We start from the raw sequence: 19,472 nt of genomic DNA on the forward strand, positions 1-19,472 counted from the left end.
CTGCGTTCTCGCAGAAGTACCTGCCTGGAAAGCAGAGCTGAGTTTGAGACGGCAACAGGAAGTTAATTGTGTCGTGACTGGACTGCTCGGACTCAAGCGGATGACTGACAGGATGAGATCCACGCCTTTTCGCTGCACGTTCTGCAGAAATCGTTCTCTCCACTTGTGGATGGCAGCCGAGCTGATCTATGGGCTGCAAGCATGTTCTGCTGTCCTGGAGAGTGGAAAACTGAAGTGGTTGGGGAGGGTGGTGCAAGGGAGGTGCAGCCTTCCTGGGAAAGCAGAAAGTGCAGGGCACATGGCTGGGTTTGTGTTTTGTCAGGTGAAGGCGCTCCCCTCCTCCCCCTTTCCCCTCCCGCCACTTCTCCGTAACATCCCGTCTTTCTCGGCTGGCCAGGGAACGTCACCCCCGAGGTGACCGTGCGCCTGAATCCCAGCAGTTCTGTAATCAGCCAGCAAAATCGCCGCTGATCTGTGCCCTTCAAACCAAGCCCGAGAGGTCTGAAGCACCACGGTTGTCCTCGTTTGACTCCAGAATTGATCTTAATTTAACAGCCGCAGCGGCGTCTCGATCATGCATTAAACATTGGCGTGCGTGTCGTGGTGGAGCTCCGCAGGGAGACAGCGTGTGGGTGTTGCTGAGGAGGCTTTCAAGGACCGTTAGCACGTTGTGTAAATGTTTAGGAGAGGCAATGTTCTAAAAGCCATTTAATGGGCTACAGTTGTTGTCAGTCTCGAGCCCAGCGCATCACAGAAATGAGATGTGGTCTGGGGAGAGAAGTAACAGCATCGTTGCCTCAGCACCCGTCAGTGGTGCAGGATTTATCCTCGGGTTTTGTCTGATCCCGCCTCAACATTTGCATCTTTATTGCAGGCCCCAAGATATTATCGTGTTCATCATTGGGGGGGCAACTTACGAAGAGGCCCTGACTGTCTACAACCTCAACCGCACCAACCCGGGGGTCCGGATCGTCCTGGGTGGGACCACAATCCACAACACAAAAAGGTAATAACCGTATTTTTTAACTGTGGATTCTGTGTGTCTAAAACTGCTGACATGAGCATGAATGTGCGACGCCCAAGGGAGCTTCATCGCGCAGTAAAACACAGAAACGTGTGCAAACGGTCCGAGGCCAGCGCTGCTCGTTATGGCTGAGGGACACATTACTGAGCTGAAGGTTTAATGTGCGTTTTGCTGAATTCAGGTGCAGGGAAGTGGATGTGTACAGTTTTTCCTGCTTATAATTCACCACAGACTCTGATACGAATGAGAAGTTCCAAAACTGACTGTGGTCTTATTGCTCCTGTTGAAACCTGGAGCAACTGCACTGGACAGCAGTGAAGTGAACGTCCCTGTGATTAGAACTGAGTTCTGTGATGACACTGCTAGCAGGCGCTGCTGCCCACAAGCCTGCAGAGTATTGGCTGTGTCTTTTACATCTCTCCCTGGAGAACAGAGCTTTCCTCACTGGTTTGCTGCATGCTCCGAGTTGCCTTTCCTGGGAGGCCAGACGTTTGTAAGGGCTTAATCCCCCCAGGAACGGCGTGATGCCGGGCAGCACCGACCACGCTGAGCTTCATTGATTTCCCAGGCCGCTGTCTCTGGGGTGTTCCAGCAGCTGACTGTGGGAGCTGGGAGGGCTCGAGTCGGGCAGTGCTGATGGTGTTTCACGTCCCCTGCGCTGAGCCGAGTGAGCCGTTGCGAAGGGTCCCACTTGGGATCTGCAGTGTCAGACAGCTTGTACCGAAACCTGCAACTGCTTCGCTCTAGCTGGCCAAAAATTCTCGTCACTATGGAATGCCTGGTTTATTTCCTATGAAAAGTCTGGCTTATGAATACAAATAGTGTTTCCTGAACCCAAATTATTCATCTGAGTATCTGAGCACAGGTGAAAATTTAGAGCACATTGGGGCTTGTTTCCTGTCAGCATGACTTGTTGCTAGCCAAGCAAAGGAGCGTGAATCCTTCCCTGCGTGCCGTGTTCCTTTCCACCACGCCGTTCTGTCCCCATCCGTCGTGACGCTGTGGTGGCCGGGCGCCGATCGGTTATCGGAAGGAGGGTAGAGGCAGGAATGTGACAGGTGACCCACATCGCTCCCATGTGTTGCAGCAGGAAGCGGGGTGAAACCTAAGTCCTGGGAGATTCCCTGGCGTTGTCCGGCAGCTGCTCTGAGCTGAGGGGGAGCACCCTGCTCTGAGCTGGGACGGGAGGAGAGCTTCAACGTCACCACGCAGAAACGCAGACAAAACGCAGTCCTGCAACGGGAAGGAAAAGATACGCCTCTCAGCTTCAGGGATGAAGTTTTCAGAGCTGACCAACAGCTTTGGGTGCCTGAGCAGCCTCCTGGAGTTCAGGAACCACGCGCCGTTAACACCACGGGCGTTGTGTGTCAGAAGGACAGCTGTCAAGCACTTCATTGATCGCAGTTACTGACAGGTGGACTCATGTGTAGCGAGCAGGCTAAAAAATGGCTTGGTTTTCAGGCCATGTACGTGCCTTGCTGCTGCATCAGAGTCCAGTGCGATATTTATAAAGTCCCTGCACTTTTGCCCTTCCTTTTCATGCCTGTGAGGGATCTGCAGGCCCCGAAGCTGCCTGCACCGAAGCAGTAACAATTCTCTCACAAGGAAATCCAGTGGCTCCATCATCGCTTGCTCAGGAAAAATGCCCAAACCCTCCAAATTCAGAGTGCCTGCTCTGAAATTTGGCCCCTACTTTAGCTTGATGTCAGAGACTGGAAAGCTCCTGAACTGATGCTAGCCCAGAAGTAAATTGCTTTTATGAACTGGGTTACAAAGGCAAGTCTGTATTAGCCCACATATCGACCAGTTCCTGCCCAAATTACCCAGCTTGCTCAACCTTCTGCTTTACAAAGTAGCCTTTGAACTAAATCCTGTTCTAGCCAAGCCTAGAAACAGTAAGAAAAAGAGACCAACGGACATACTAGCCGCTCTTTGACCGATAAAAAGAAAGAAGTTAAGTAAATAGTCACCTGGCAAGGACACAAAAAAACCTGGTTCGTATTCAGCCGGGCGTCCACTGTAACCTCTCAGTCTGCCAGGGCATTCTGAGGCTGATTTTGACATCTGCCGACACGCCTGCATCAAACTTTTACCAGCATCTGTGCTGAGAACCTGGATGGTAGCGTCGTCGCGCCACACTAGCACAAGAACCAGAGTAAGCGATACGGAGATCTCTGGAATGGTATCATTTTTCACACCATATTGGAGGCTGAGACCTGCCCCGAAAGCGTATCGGTGTAGCAGGTTCAGCAAAAGCTGTCACTTAGGGAGGGGAGCAGAGAAAACTCACCCGCAGTGTTTTGAGCAGAAGGAGAGCAGCAGTGTGGCGAGCAGGAGGGGCGTGAGAAGATGGTTGGAGCTTTAGGTCGCGGTCCCGGCTCTGCTGTTGACCTGTTGGGTGATGCTGGGCAACCTTCTCCTTCGTCTGTGTGCACCAGAAGGTCTCTGAGCGGGGAACGTCTCTCACTCCCGCTTTATCAAGTTCAAGATTTGCAGCTACATCGTTGGGCGCCACTTCTTAGATTTGTGCTGTAACGAGTAACATTAGCTCGTTAGGGCTTCTACCGCGGCTACGTTTTGGCGCAGCCTCTGAATTATTTACAGAAAATCTAGGATACTGTATCAAAATTTGCATGTCAAAGAATGAAGTGAAAAAAAAATGTAAAATAAAAAAAAAAGGCTGTTGCTTTTTAAGGGCTGACTACTACAAGGTCCTGTCTGGGAACCCCGGCATGAGCCCTGCCCCAGATGGTTTGCTTCTCCCTGGTGGCTTGTCTAAGATTGCCTTAATGATGCGAGGCCACATTAACAGTAATAAAAAATTAGCACTTTTGTGTCAGTAGTCTCGAGCCCTTTCCAAGGGAAGACTGGCCTGCTCTGGCTCTTGCCTGCGGAGGAGGAGCAGCCGGTGCGGTGGAGCGAGCTGCCTCGCCCAGGACACCTGAGAAACGGAGAAGTTTCCTGCCCACCGAGCGCTAACCGCAATCCTAGCAAAGTGCACGAGGATCACAGATACTTCAGCAAATACACCGAGGTGTCTAATGGGAGGAAACCTAGATTTTATTGTGGCCTAACTCCTCCAGTAATCCACCAGCCTTCCTTTAATGAACTGTTCCTTATTTCTGCTGGATTAGGGTTGATATGTCACAATAAACAAGGAGATTTTTATATTAATGCGCTGAGCAGCCCATGTAAGCACACTAATCCTGTGCTTTCATTGTTCTTACCGGCCCAACTTAAATTGTGGTCAACATCTGTGTTTCTAGGGTGGGGGGTGGCTTAAGGGATATCCATTCTGCTTTTGGACAAAGCAGGAGACAAAGAAGCCTTTGGAGCTGGTTATGTTGTTAGAGCTGTGTATTTGCTGGAAGCTTATCTGTTTAAGACACCATCTGCGTTGCCCAGTGGATACACCGTAAGTAGAGGCTTTAAAGAGTGGGGGTGAAAAATGCTCGGTGTAGGGATGAGAAATACAACGTTCTGTGTGTGCGCAGAGGGTCCCAAAGCGGGCCTAGGAGCTCCCTGTTTAAAGCTTCTTGATGCTGCGCAGTCGCGTCAAGGAGAATCCGTCCCTGTTGATCTTTGTGGATTTATATCCGTACAGATGCCAGACAGGGGCAGGTATCTGATAACAACGCTCGTATCCTGAAACGAGGCGTGCAGTCCGAGGGCTTCCGTAGAAATCAGTCAGGCTGCAGAAGCAGGCAGGCTCTGCTGTTGGAGTTTATTCCCCTGTTTGAAAAGCTCCCAGTGGCTTTCCAAGGTGTGAGAAAATGGTTGTTTCTTGTCTTCCCTCCTCTGCCTCTAACAGATAAATCCATGTGGCGCCTGTTCCTGCCGCTGCCCATGGGCAGGTCGGCCGGTGGCAGGGCTGGGAATGCGGCTTGGGTCTGCTGGTCCTGGCTGCAACCAAGAGCTGCGAGACAAAAATGCATTAAAGCAGCGGGCTGCTGAAAACTCAGGTGATGACAGCCAGAGAACTGCAGAAATCCAAAGATCAGAAAACCTCTTTGATTGTGCACGCTTGCTGTTGCTGTAGATGAGGCCTTAAATCTGTTGCATCTCGGTTTACTGAGTCCTTCGGGTTTTTTCCTCCGTTCCCGGTAACGGGCAGCCCTCGCGCTGGGAAGTCTAGGAGGGCGTACAGCTACGCATTCATAAGGCTTGGAGATCCTTTGAGAAACGCCAGCAGGGTGGAAAAAAATCTGTCGTTGTCAAGGAATTTTCAGTGTTTTTCTAATCAAAGCAGCTTGGCGGCCTCTGTGACTTTTGAAATTTTGGCAGCCCTGCTAAAAATACTTCTATTATGACTTGATTGTCAGAAAGGTAAAGAAGCCTTCCCGGACGTGTTTTCCTGCGTGGCCAGCCTAGGCAGCGGCTCGCTGCAGAGCTGTGCCTGGCGTATGAGAACTGAAACGCCACCTCTGCCCACTTCATGCCGGTCTTCTGCAGCGGGCTCGGGCCGGGGCCTCGGTCTGCAGCTACGCCCTTGCATCTGGCCAGGGGTCGAACCTCTTGATAAATGGAGACCTCAGGGTAGAGCTCCTGTCTGTTTCTTCCCTGCAACATAACGAGCAGTCATGGAAGGCCTGAAATGCTGGGGATTATTAGTCAAAGGTTGTTTAAAAAATACATACGGAATATGTATTTCAGTCATATTTATGGTGAAAGTGGGAGTTCTTTCTTGACTTGGTGCCATTCCTTAACTGACCATAGCAACATCTGTAATTACCTGCTGGAACCAGATAAATTGGGGCAAAGCTGGAGTTAAATCTGTGGGTTTTCAGTTGCTCTCCGAAACACTCTTTACGTTAACATTTGTGGAGGGTCATGTGCTCATGCCAAAACGCAGGATGCAAGGAGATCTTAGGCATCAGGGCAGGGAGAGAAAAGCCAAGAATGGAATTCCTGGACTCTGAATTGAAGAGGTCAGCGAGGCTAAGGTGGCTGGCAGTGCCTCCCAGCTGCCCCCCATCTCTGGGCTGAAGGCTGGAAAGCAGTGGCCCTGGCTTCACCCGCCTCCTAAGGAACATTCAGAGAGAGGGAGCTGGCTCCTTGCTGTTGGCCAACAGTCTTAGCGCCAGTCCCACGGGCAGCAGCTCTGTTCTTTTCCTGCATGGGCAAATGGATTTCAAAGAAATTCTGCTGGGTTTGGAGGAGAAAGCATTAAAAAATGATCAATAATCGGCTAAAAGCGGGAGCCCAAGACCAGGAGGAACATCTGGCGCGTGGGGCTGACTCACCCAGAGCGCAGGTTAAGCACAAACCTGCTGTGACTGATCCGAGGGGATATCCAGCCTGACCCACTTACCCAGTTACAGCAGGAGCCTGGCTGTGCCCACGCGGCTGCGGTGTGCTTGGCCTGGGCGCCGGGTACCCGTGCCGGTGGGAGGAGTGCTTGGACCAGCCGCGGCTCCTGCTTCCCACGGGGAGAGGGAGGGCTGGGAGCAGGGCGCAGAGATCGGTTCAGGTTCTCGTGGTTTGGTATTCGCGCTCTGACCAGAGGCTTTCCCAGCCAGAGCCGGAGTAGCTGCGACCGGCGCGCGAGATGCTCGCTCTGTTTGTGGCAGCATCCTCAGGGTCCTGGGGAATAACAACAGACGCGGCACGGTGCGTTTTTACTGTGCCCCAGCACACCTCGCCGCTGCGGGTGGGAGTTTGGCTCCTCCAGCAGCTGCGCTCCGGACGGGGAGGCTTTCTGTGCGGGGGATGCTCAGGGGCGGTCGTGCTGCCTGCTTTTGAGAGCTCCCAGAAGTCTAAAGCGACAGTGTCTCCCTGCATCTCCCTCTCCACACACACAAACTTTCTCCCTAGATCACAAGTAAACAGGAGTCCCCTTTAAAAATAAAAGCAAGTCATTCTCTGTTAAGAACTCAGTCTGCCTGACTCTAATGCCTAAAAATAAAGCTGGAGGAGGGACAGCTCGCGAGCTGCAATCACCGAGCTGAATGACCACAGCGCAGGCAATGTTCCTGTACACCGCTGATAAATCAGGCTGCTGCCCTCCCAGAATGCCTCTTTCCACATGGTGCGGTGTTGAGATCTGGAAATTGGTGCAGGCATCTGCATGAGAGTTTATTTTTTAATTGTTTGGTTTTTTTTTTAAACCCTCATGATTCCGATCCTGGGCAGGTAGACCTATTTCAGACGTGGTTTCGGGGAATCACATTTTTGCAGGATTCGTGGTATATCCTGGTCTTTATTTCTGTCTCTTTTTTTTTTTTTTTTAAAAAGCATTAACGTTCAGATAACTTGATCAGCATACTGAAGGAATGAGTCAACCTAGAAACTGGTAGCACTGTACTGCATTGCCAGAGTAACCATCTTCCTGGTAACGTATCCTCATTAGATCTTCTGTGGGAGCGTTGCTGTGGTTTTGCAGAGCATTCAGCCGCTTCCCAGGCTGCACAGACCGGCCGGTGCGAGTGCCGGCGGCGAAGGAACGCCAGCGGGCCAGCGCCGCAGTCTGTGGGCAGGCGTCACAGCTCCTTTGGCTTCGCAGCCCTCTGGTACGGATGCACGGGGATGCCGTGGGAAGGGTCGCTCGCAGGTGTCGGCGCGGCTGCCCGGGAGCCGCAGCAGCACACCAGAGAAGACGGTCTGGTCGGCTGTGTGCTCCAGACAAGGCCAGTTGCCTGCATGATGGAGGTGGGGAGCAGCAGTGGAGGGCAGGAGGGAGCTGTCACTTGCTGGTGAAACTGGGACTGGCTCCAAGCTTTGGTCCTCGGCTAGCGCTCACCTCTGCAGGCCGTGCTCCCGTTCGGCTTTCACGGGCAGGAGTGCCGTGCGAAGGCATATAAAAGCCTATAATCAAACAAAAACAACGCAAGGACCTTTAAAGTGTTATTCTTTCAAAGGATTTTTTTCTCCTCTTGAGAGGATTGAATTAGTCTCAAACCTTAACCCACTTTTAGACCTATTTAAACAACCATCTTTCCCAGGTTTAGCCTTCCTTGCTCTGGCGTGCTTTGCTGGCTGAAGCTCTGCCGTGCTTTGTGAAGCCGGGCTGAGGCTGCCGGGGTGCAGGTGTGATGCAGCGGACCTCGGTGCAGCTCCAACAAATCCCACTCTGTACGTCTGCCTACTTCCCAGCTCGCTGCGCAGATCCGCCCGGATGAGAAACAAATCTGTGCTCATGACGGGTGTGAGCCGGGAGACTGAAACATCGCGGCATGTTTCAGGGGTAAACTTGGCCTTTGAAGGCTGCCTGGTGACAGAATGGGTGAAATTCATCCTGCAGACTCACCGAGGTAGAAATCATCTCTCTTGCCACCTCGCCCAGCACCATGCAGCCCCAGGCCTGCGTGCAGCAGACATTATTTGCTGAGAAATAAGAGTTGCCTCCGCAGTGATCACAGCTTCAGCCGTGTCCGTACGAGGCTTTGAAGACACACCACAAGCTCTCCAGTACAGGACCTTCTGAACTGTCAAATGCTTCGCCTAACTCTGCTCCTAACGACGTAACAGGGCGTCAGTGGAAACAGGTTTGGGCTAGGACTGAACGGTCTTGCAGATTCCCATTTCAGGATCTCAGAATCCAAACCAGAGCAAGTCACAGAGCCCAGCCCTCCTGACTCCCAGACGTCTTCGTTAACCTGCTGCAGGCTTGCTCCCTGCTTCAACCTGTTTTCCCTTTTTTCCCCGCCGCAGTTGGCCAACGCCAGCCCCCAGCAGCTGATCTCCACCTGACTTTTTTCTTTTTCACCTATTCAAATGTGTCTCGGAACGCGTTGTCTTTTGGGGTTTGTGCGGAGCCGTTGCATTGAGCCATTCACGTGACTTTATAGGACTTCATAGGGCAAACTTGTGCATAAGTCACAAACTGACAAGTTCCTGGGGGTCTAGCCCCCAAACTCCCTTCAGATTCCATGGAAAATCTTACAGAGGAGGGACTGGGATGAAGCTGAGTGTGTGCTTAAGTATTTTACGGGGTTAAAACTTCCCTGAGAGCTGACTGAATGAATGGTTAGTGCCCAGAGGTCTCCCTGTGGCTCATTATTTAGATTTGAGTGTGGTCTGAGCAGGCTGGAAATTGGAGGGGGGGTCTTGCTGCGGCTGTGAGCCCTGGGCAGAGGCTGGGAGCTGGGGCGGGAGGCACAAGCAGTGACCCAGGCTGCGCGCGGGGCTGCTTTCCAGAAGGCCCTGGCTGTGAAATGTCAAGGATGCCTCAGCAGGAGGTTTCCACCCTGCCTCTTCCTGCCTTATCGTCCGCACAGGAAGACTGAGAGCGAGCAGAAAAACAAGCCTGAAGGCCGGCCTTCCTGGCTTTGTCACCGAAAGGCGAGTGGGGCTGAGCTGAGCCCGCGCGGAGCGGCTGCCCTCCGTTTGGAAGCTTTGCCGTTCGTGGCGTGGGGAGAGGCGAGACCTCCCAGATGGGGTGGAGCATTGAAGGACAAATGGCCACGTTCAGAGAAGATGCTGGCCTGGTGATCCATGCTGGGAGCCACAGATTTCGGTGCTCCAGATGTTGGTGCCCAGGGCAGGTCAATGCAGTCCCACAGCTTTGCACTTTGTTCTCCCTCAGTGAATTCGTCCTGGCTGGGGGGAGGATTTGTCGCTGGGAGAGGGGAGCATTCTCCAAGGCTGCCGTTCACTTGTTTCCTCTTGGATTAGCGTCTCCTGACTGTTGCAGTCCCAGTCTGAGGTAGTGCCCCCCATTTTCCCTTGCAGGCAGCTGGAGGTGTAGCTCAGAGGGTGATCGTCCACCCCACCGCTGTCCCTCGGCTGCAGAGGGTGGCCCTGATGCCAGCTCTCAGGGTGCTGCGTGGACATCGGAGGAGACGAGTGTCTCTGTCACGTGCTCCTTCAGGGACCCGCAGTCCCTGACACTCCCTCGCTGCTGCCTCCTTGGGCAGGGAGCTGGTGGGTTTGACGTGAGGAGGGGAGGGAGCATCAGCGCAGGGACCGGGATCCTGCTCCTGGGTGGGTTTTGTTGCTGGATCGCAGGCTGTTGTGGCCAGGTCCTCTCCTCTTTGCCATCATCACCACATGTGAGGGAGCGACTCTGTCCCCCCATCCCGGTGACACCAGGGGAGAAAACAGATGTTTTCCTAGCTCTGAGGGTGTAGAGCACTTGTTGGGTTTGTTCAAAGGCTTGAGGCCAGGCCACGTGGGTACTTTCTGTCTGCGTCAGTGAAAAGCTGGCCCTTGCCTCTGCTAACCTTAACTTTGCTTGGCAGCTTCCTTGAGGAAGTCACAGCTTCGGGGTTCCGCGGCCGAAGTACCGAGAGCTCTCATGTTGCGCCAAGGTCAAGCAGCAGACGGTGAATCTTGGAGAAACCCTGTCTCGCCCATCCGGAGCTTCCACGACTGACCGTACAGCTTCGGAGCAGAACTGGACGATCCCGCGCTGCGCTGCTGCCGTAGCTTCCCCCATCCACGCCAGGACCCTTCACGGGCACGAGAAGCATCGGGGCAGCGACTGCTGGAGTTGGCGTCTGCCCCGATGAACCAGGACGTGCCCCGAACCGCAGCACCCTCGTTGTCTTCTCGCAAACACAGCTCTGAGCGGGACACGGCTGCGTAACTGGGATGGGGACCTGCAGGAGAGCCTGGGAGAGACGTCGCTGCAGGAGCACCGAGTCTCTGCAGCTCTGCCGGCCTGTGGGGAGGCTGTGCTCTGAGCTGAGCTGTCAGAACACGCGCTATGAGTCCCCTGATCAGCAGCTGACGGTCCTGGCCCCGACTTCTGTGTGCATCTCTGCAGGCTGGAGCTGACGGGCACTGGAAGCCCTTTGCTCTGCTCCATTGTCTGTATATTTTGAGTCCTATTAAATAACCCATTTTGACTGAACCTCTTGTCTGTTAAATGATTGCTAATATTCCTTTCGTAGTGCCACTGAGGTATAATTACATTCTTAATCTTCTTTATTAACTTCTGTTTACCCTAAGAAACAAACACAGCTCCATGCCCCTGGTTTTGCTCCCATGTGGTGAACTGGAAAAGTGTTGTGATTTCTTCTTAACAATAAAAATACTTCTGGCAGTGATAAAACATGTTGGTTTTGAAAAGAAACAAGGGAACTGTACTTGTGGAGCAGACCTGGGAGCAGAGGATCCTCCTAGGCATGGCAACTAGACCAGAAAGTGCTCGCTCTGCTTCCCGCACCCTGGCTTTGGGGAAGGTGGAGCCAGGCAGGGTGGGAGCCGTAACCCCAGCCCCCGCCTGCTGCGAGGGTGCAGGCATCCCGGAGAGAAATGCAGGCTCTCTGCCCCTTCAGGGGGGATTTTTTTCGAGTTCCTTTTTATTTTAGGTACAGGGACTGTGAAAAGCAGCACAGGTTGAGTCAAAACAGAGATCAGCAGACTGGATGCCTGACTTCTGTGAATGTCTGTTGCCAATGAAGGAGTCTTTCCCTTATCTCTTCCCATAATTAAATGAGACTGAACCTCTAGCTCCCCAGGAGCTCTGCAGAGCTGCTCTGGATGGAAAGTACTTGAATTCACACTCATTTCTCTGGCTTAATTCCCTGAAGCAAGGTCACTCCGAGCCTGGGTGCCTGTCCATCCAAAGGTCTCCCCACAGGGCTGAAGGATTGATGGCACATGCGCCGTGGAGCTGCTGCCGGGCTCTCGCGTGGGAACAGTGGGGTCAGGCCGTGGGGCAGAGCTCCCACGCCACATCGTTAGGGAGCGCTTCCTTCCTGACCGGGGAGCCTCAGGCATTGTTTTGGAAGGGATGGGTGCTGGCAGAGTTTCCAGTCCGTCGCCTTCATCCTCACCTCTAGGAAGCTGACACGTTTTACTCCTCGCCTCCCCGTAGGATTAACGCCCTGCAGTGCTGCTGTCGCATCAGGCACTGGAGCTCCACGGTGGGGCTGATGCTGCTGCTGGAGGCGGGAGGCAGAGGTGCCTCACGAAGCAAGGCGTCTGGTTTATTCAGCCAGCAGGCTCTCCCCTCATCGGGCAGCTCAGCTGCCTAACAGCGCATTGTGAATGTTGTGCTCCTGGTACTGGATTGAGTGGTGGACGAAGAGACTCCCACAACGGGAGGCTGCATCGACCTTTCCGAAGTGAAGCCCGTCTCCTGTGGGTTGCCTTTTGCAGCCTCCTTGGTACACGTTTTTGCTTCCTGGCAAATGCAAGCCCTGGAGGTCTGGACCAAGCCTGACAGACAGTCCTCAGGCACCATCCCTGCCCCTGCGTAGCCATTATCTCCCTTGCTTCCCTCGCACTTCCCACGCTTCACATCACGAAGGCTTGGAGGATCACACCTCCGAGCCACCCTTTGCAAAGGCGCAGACAGAGCTGCCTCCCTTCTGATCAGCCCTGTGGTAAAGAGCCAGAGCTTTGTACACCAGAGCAGACAACAAATTGGAGAGAAGAGGCACAATGTGGTGGTTTGGGGTCGCAGCTGGACCTTGTGTCGTGTGATGTCTCACCTCGGCCTCCTCCTCCTCCTTGGAATCACATTGCTTTCCTGCAGGCAAAGTGAATCCTTCCTCAGAAATGAGACAAAACTGGGCTCTCCAGGCGAAATCCCTGGCTTGCGGTTTCTGCCGGGCCGTCAGCAAAGAGGCCTCCAGGGCAGTGCTCTCAGCGCGGCGGGGAGTGAATCCCGGGCAGAGCAGGAGCATCAGCCCCACAGCTCTGAGCCACGCTCTGCCGGCACTCGCAGGAGCCCTCTGCTCTCCCCGGCGAGCTCGGTTGCGACCGGGGGTGCTGGGGAGGCACTGAGAGGGGTGAAGGAAAGAGGCTGGCCCCAGAGCATCCTTTCTCGGCCGAGCAGGCGCCGCTGAGGGGCTGCCTGGCGATGGGCATCCCTGCTGTTAGTGAGGGATTGTCCAGAACGATCCCCGGGCCGGCGTCTGAGTCCTGCTGGGGAGCCCGGCATCCCACGCACCCCACGCTCAGACACCCCGTCTGTTCTCTGCGCTGCAGAGCTTCGGCTCCCGGGTGCAACGCGGGCTCGCCGCTGCTGAGCCTGCAGCAATCCGCCTCCTGTTTCCAACACCTGTAAGGATTCTGCTTACAAACTGCCCCACTGGTGTAAAACGAGTGCGCTTTAGCAATGGGCAGGGAATTGGGGCGTTTGGTTCATGCAAAGCTCGAAACCCACCCTGGGCCGCATCAGACAAGCCAGAGAACTTTACTCAGTAGTTTCTACGTCTCATTTATAACTCTGCGTAAGCTAAAGTACATGGTAAAAATGGACCCAATCTTTGTTTAAAAACACATTATCCCCAGACTGCCTATCCTCGCTGGATTTCTTTTTCTTTCTTCTTAAGTACACACTGTAGCTAAAATTGGACTTCTTCAATTTTCAGCCGCTGGATTTTGGTCTCTTTCCTTTCAGAGCTTTCTGCCATGCCGGTGGGTGCACAGACCATACTCGAGGTAATTTTAGCCCATAGGATATGTGGGGTTATTCCTCTGCCTTCGGGGGGCCAGGTAACTTACTGGATGGGGCGCGGGAGAGAAGCAGCTCCCAGGGGCCTTCCTCTGACGTCTTAGGAAGATTCTGTTTTCCCGTCTGGAAGGAAAGGCGTATGATGGCTCTGGTTTTGGGCTGCGTGAACAGAAGTCCCCCCCCACACTGAAGAATCAGTTTCCCAGGGCATTTTCTCATGGAAAAATCACCGAGCTGAAAAGGAAACAGCAGGGCCCTTGGTAGGAGGTGGGAAGCCTCTCTGCGAGGCTGGGTCCTTTATCACTCTGCTGAGCCACGGCTTTTTGTGGCTCGGCTTGTATTGTTCCTGCGCTCGCAGAGGCAAAATGGGAGAGTCTCAGTCATTCAAACCCTTGCTTCTTTCCTTGGCACGAGTGACTAATACTTCTGCAGATGGAGATTTATTGGGCAATTGCTAGGCTCCTGGCAAAATGGGAAGAGCCTTGTAATTTCTTCTTTTGGCCACAGCTTCAATCTGTTGAAGGAGCAGGAATAACAGGAGAATACAGACGGAATAATGTCCCTTGCTGTTTTCCGTACCCCAGTGCTGGAATACGAAGTGCAAGTTGCTGCTGTGTGGAGGATGTGATGCTAACAGTTTACAGAGAGAGGGAGGTGACACCTCTGCATGGTGCTGAAACTGGATGAGGCTGGAGCGAAGTGAAGTTTTTGCACCAAAGCTGCTTTTTCAGAGAAAAATGCAAGTGTGGTAGCATTGAAACACTTTGCAAACGTGTTTTGCTAAATTCTTGGGGGAGGGTGTTGTTTTTTCAGTATCAAAACTCCAGAGAAACTTTTCATTTAGAAAATATCAAAACATTTTGAGAGGTGTGAAATAAAAAATCCTTTTTGTTTCCAGCTTTTCCTTTCTTTGTAACTGAAGGGGTTTAAGACAGCTCAGAAATGAAGGATTTTTGTTCTTGCTTTCTCTGCTACGTGCTGACCAAAGTGGGGGCTCTGCTGGTTGGTGGCCCTGGCTCTCACAAGTGTTACTGCTACTAAACGAGGGGCGACAGTCCCCTAAGCTCTCCCCTGTGCATTTGTCCCCGGGCAGCCCTGTGAGGGACAGCAGGGTGTTTGTGAGCATTGCAGGACCTGAGGACCCCCAACTGCCCCTGCCACTTGCCTCCTCGCCTGCTCTCTGCCACACGGCTGACGGCAGCTTTCTGCCCTCGGCGTAACCGTGTCGAGTGGCAGCAGCCACCGATCCCGGGACCCTGCAGACCCTGCAGTCCCCACGGGTACGCGAAGGGTCCTGCTGAGAAACCTGCAAGTGAGTTTCCAGCTCTCTGACACGTGGCCTTTAATCAGCGATTGACTTGGGAATTAACAAGCCAGATCAAATGAAATGAGCTCCTAAATCCCCGGGAATTATCTTAGCATCACAAATAAGTCCCGTTGATGTGGAGCAAAGCGGGAGAGAGCAAAGCCCTGTGGCGGCGAGGGGGCCAGCCCAGCCTGGCTAGCAGTCTCCCTCGGGACCCTGCCGCAGGTGTCCCGACAGCTCTTCTTTGGGCTGGTAAAAGCACGCAGGCATCGGCAGGCAAGGAGCAGACCCCTCCAGCCAGATCCGAGGGGTGTGGCGAGGATCCGCAGAGACGCGAATGCCCGTGCTGCGGACCTGTGTCCCGCTGGGAGTTGGGGTGAGGGCACCAAGGAGAGAACCCGGCTCGTGTCCTGCATCAGCATCGGTGTGGCCCGGGGGCTTCTTCACTCTGCCACAGAGGTGGGGCTGCTGGAGCAGTCCCAGAGGGGTAAATCAGGGCATGAAAACCCCGTCGAGGTGCATGTTTGTCAGGCCGTGTGCCGGCTGACTGGGCCAGGCAGATGCTGCTGGGCTGGTTTCTCTCCTCCCCGCTCTGCTCATGTTCCAGCTCCAGCGGACGCTGCTGCCTCGCCTGTCCCTGCACTGCGGCAAGAGCTGGCCCTGCACAAGCTGTGAAGCTCCCGGTGAACTCCAACCTTACCAGGCCTGTGTTGACAATCTTAGCACTGCCCACAGACCCTGCCTGCCCCGGGATCATCAGCCTGCAATTTCCCAGGCCAAGGCCCACCTTATGTCCCACTCTGGTTCCTGACCTCCCCCCCATGTCTTTTCAGTCTTGAGCTATGTTTGCAGAGCTGCCCAGTCTGTGAGCTCTCTGCAAATTCCATTGGCAAGCCAGTTTCCTCCCCCTTCCACATCATTCAATTAGAGATGTTAAATAAAACTGGACCTGTGGGAGGAAAGGTAAGGCAGAAAGAGAAAACACACTGCAGTAGGAACACACAGATGAGGCATTTCATTTAAAGAAGGAAAAAAAAAAAGAAAACTTCCAAACCTGTCTATAACTAAAATGAACTGCAAGGGAAATAAAGGCCTATTTCTCTGTTTCATGGAGGCTTCTTTACATCAGATCAGCAGCGCTGCAGGGGTAAGGGAGAGGAGTTGCTACATTTGCAACAGCTTTAAAGCACCAGTGAGAGGAGAGTCACTGGGAACGGCCATCAGGCAGGAATGCAGCAGGTCCAGTGGTTTAGCAGGAGGCTTATACTGGTTAGACCTATACTGGGGTAGTCTAGAATGCACTGTGAAGTTGGTCGGTATCAAAGTGCCTCGTCTCACGAGGGTTTACCTTCACGTGGGAAATGATAGGCCAGGCATGGGCAGAGCCCTGGGCTGCATCTCTGGAGATCCTGGGTCTGCTCCTGGCCCTCCCACTAACCGCCTGCCTGAGCTCTTCCTGCTGTCAGCTTACCTCCGCTTCAAACTTGCCCTTGGCCCCAAGTGCCCAATGGCCCAAATTTGCTTGCCTCCACCCGAGCTCACGCCTAGCCTAAGCCAACCTGATGTCCAGCTGAGCTCGGCTCCAACTCTGTGGCGGTCTGAGATCTCCTCCTGCAGGCCATGGGCCAGGAACAGGTTCCAGCTCCGGCTCCGATGCTGGTTCTGCGCTGCTGGAAGCCTCTGTAGGATTTAAGGTACTTCATCAGGACACAGATGCAGCCTGACCTGCTCAGGTTCACACCCCTGTCAAGCGCTTCTCTGGGCAGGAGCCTCCCTCTCTCCTGTCTTTCCCACCCTCTCCCTGCCCCACACAGTAAATTTGAAGTTGTTGGGAATGGGGCAGAGCCCTGAGTGAGTCACTCTACAGCAGCAGACTCTGGGTCGTGCTGCCAGCCGGAGCCACCAGACCCTGACAGAGCCTTGCAGAGACGAGAGGAGAGCTGAGTCACGGCCCTTAAAGGGAGCTTAGGTAGTCCCCTGGGCTGGTCCTTTCCAGAGGGGTCCATTCGCCCAGCAAGCAGACCCCTTTCCCAGACAACAGTGCTGTAAATTATCTTCAGAGACAAGAAAAAACACATGTCCTAATTAAACTCAATTCATCTGCTAAGCAGCAGTTTCAGACTTGATATCCAGAGGCAAAATTATGCGGGGGGGTGTTAAATACATAAATAAACTGAGAGTGTTTGTTGTTCTGCTTTTGCAGCACCAAGATATTTTGGTAACTGTTTATTATGAATCAACACATCACAGGGGAGCAAAACTGCAACATCAGGGCTGAACAAATGGGATGTTTGAGGACAGTAAGCAGGAGGACATAAACAGAACTTTAGTGAGAGGCTCTCTTTTCATTTTGCCTACATTTTCAAGGTCTTTCCCTCCTTCTTACACTCTCCCCCCACTTTTAAAAACAGCGATGAAATTTTTGTGCTCCATGTAACAAAATTCAAAGCCGTGATATTAGCAATTCCCCGCGAGTCCATTGTTCCCTGCTCCCTGAGAGAAAAGACAGTCAGCTGCGAGCCAGACGTGGCATGGGAACTCGGCCCCCGGGTCGCGTGGCCCCTGCGAAGGACGGGGCAGAGCCCCAGGGCTCCTGCTCCTCCGCAGCCCCCCTGCTCACAGCCCGTTACGCCTGCAGGTGCATCGAGCATCCCTGCACCCACCACAGAGCTCCACACTTCCATGGAGACCCTCCCGCGTTCCCCTGCCGCTGCAAGAGTCTCCTCGTGCCCAGAACCAAAGCCCTTTGCGCGGCCGAGTAGCACAGAGAGCCTTCGTGGAAGCAATTTTTCAGCCTTAGAAAGCAGATGGTGGAGCCTTTGGGCCAGTCTGCGTAGCACGGAGGGGTCCTGGAGCACGGCGGGGGGCTGCACCTCCAACGCACAGCCGCAGGACCGTGGTCGCCTGGCGATGCTCACCGCAGGAGAATCGCATCCCGACACGGACTCTTCAGAGCTACCGCAAGAAGGTACTGAAGAAGCGCTCGCCAGAGTTTGATAACGTTATAATCTAAACATTTCTGGTTCTGCGTTTCCTGCTCACGGCCAGGTGGTTGCTCCCAGCCCTGGGTCACAAGCTGCTTTTTCCTGCAGTGTTATTTATTAGATACTTCTGATATATCTTGCAACCACAATAAAAAATACATCGCTACTGAAAATGCAAACTGGGAAAACAAATCATCCCAGAATACAGTCTACACAAAGGTTGTTAAACTATGGACTGAGTTAATTAGCAGCTAATAAAAGACTAAATTCTTCCATTAGCTATTCCGGTATGCGAGATCCACTGATTTCATCGGGGCCGTTTGCGTCTGCGGGCACACGGCCATATTTACTGCGGTAACCACGAGTGCAAATCACAGGACAACCAGGGCTCGCCGCAGCTGGGATGGGGACAGGGACGGGGACGGCATGTGGGACCCGCAGAGCTGTGCAGACAACCTCACGTGCCACACCGGTGCCAGCGTGGCTCTCGGTGAGGCCACAACCCTCCCAGCCTCTTCCCCAGCCCAGTAAATCCAGTGTGAGCGGTGTCCGGGGATCAGTTCCACTGCTGGGAGTGTGACCGCCTGTTTCAAGCACGGAAATTGGAGCTGGACTCCCTCCTATCTCCCTTCCTTCCATAGAAATTGTTGATGTTTCCAGATCTGAATCACTGGTCACATCCTTTACGAACGTGAGTCACTGTCGCACTACTGCCGGCAGCTTGTTCAACCAGCTACGCCCCTGGTGTTTCCCGAAACAGCCCGAGCTGAGTTCCTCCTCCTCGGGACGCGTCTGCAGGTGCTTTAGCTGGGGTGCTTGCACAGCACCTTCCCCGGCACTGGGATGTTCGTTTGCACGGCATGGGTGAGTGGTGCCAAGGGCCATCAGCGCCCGGGAAGTCCAGGCCGTCGCCTGTCGGGCTCCCGGGAGGCTGAAGACCCTCCTTGGCTGCCCCAGGGCTGCTCGGCCGTTGCATTTCCTCATCTTCGTGGTTCATGTGAGGAAGTGATGGCCCCTTCCAGCACAGAGCCCTGCACGCTCCCCCCAGGATAAGAACGGAAGCACCACAGAGATTTATGATGTCAAACGCTTGTTATATATTTTGCAAAGCCCGTTTTACAGTGCCTGGATAAATTGATGACCTGCTGATGGGGGAGTGGGAAGGGCTGGTTACTGGGAACCACCAAACAAGAGTTGGCTAGATCAGAAGAAACCAGTAGGAGTGACCCACAGCCCCTTCCTTTGATCTCTGCGCGATGTGCCCGGAGAAGGCACGCCAGAGCCGGAACAATACTGCAAAGCGGCGCGGCAGCACCGTTCCTCCGACGGCAGCGTCTCCGCTGCCGGCACCCCGAGCACGCTCCACCACCCAGGGCTCCCGGCCGGCCCCGTGGCACAGCGCCTGAAGATGTCCCTGGCTGAAAACGAGTTTTATGTCGCCAGACCACACTGTCGCGACGATGGCAGGTGGCTGCTTTGGTAACGGCAACTGAGGTGACAGCCAAAACCCCGTCTGTGGCAAACCCTCGGGTGCTGCCTATTGGTTTAAAAATTTGTAGGTGACAACGGGGAATCTTGCACCAGTGACTTGGCATACGGCTGCGGGAAGTGCATAGCTAAGAGATGGTACAGACTCTGAAAAGGGATTTCCGTGGGTGTGAGGCATCTTCTCCATCCACTTTTAAAAGTCCCATGGCACCTAACAATATGTCTTTTGGCACATAAATCCCTTGATAAAACCCCAGACACAATCCCAAGACAAACTGTACTCAGAGCATCAGAGATCCGAGCTAGACCGGTGAAACCAGC

General features: G+C 53.7%; 1 protein-coding gene across 2 annotated transcripts in view; it reads left to right on the top strand.

Moving 5' to 3' along the window:
* Positions 1-10,993, top strand: part of VPS45 (vacuolar protein sorting 45 homolog) — a 29,224-nt gene extending 18,231 nt beyond the window's left edge. The window contains exons 14-15 of one of the 2 annotated variants that reach the window (XM_075445311.1): positions 875-1,006; positions 10,204-10,993. In XM_075445311.1, coding sequence (XP_075301426.1) covers positions 875-1,006; positions 10,204-10,291 — 220 coding nt within the window. In that variant the 3' untranslated portion in view covers positions 10,292-10,993. The remainder of the gene's footprint in view (positions 1-874; positions 1,007-10,203) is intronic. The other variant, XM_075445310.1, reaches the window with a different exon arrangement.
* The last annotated feature ends 8,479 nt before the right edge of the window (positions 10,994-19,472 follow it).

The sequence above is a fragment of the Opisthocomus hoazin genome, chromosome 30 (assembly GCF_030867145.1).
Source record: "Opisthocomus hoazin isolate bOpiHoa1 chromosome 30, bOpiHoa1.hap1, whole genome shotgun sequence".
NCBI classification, from domain to species: Eukaryota; Metazoa; Chordata; class Aves; order Opisthocomiformes; family Opisthocomidae; genus Opisthocomus; species Opisthocomus hoazin.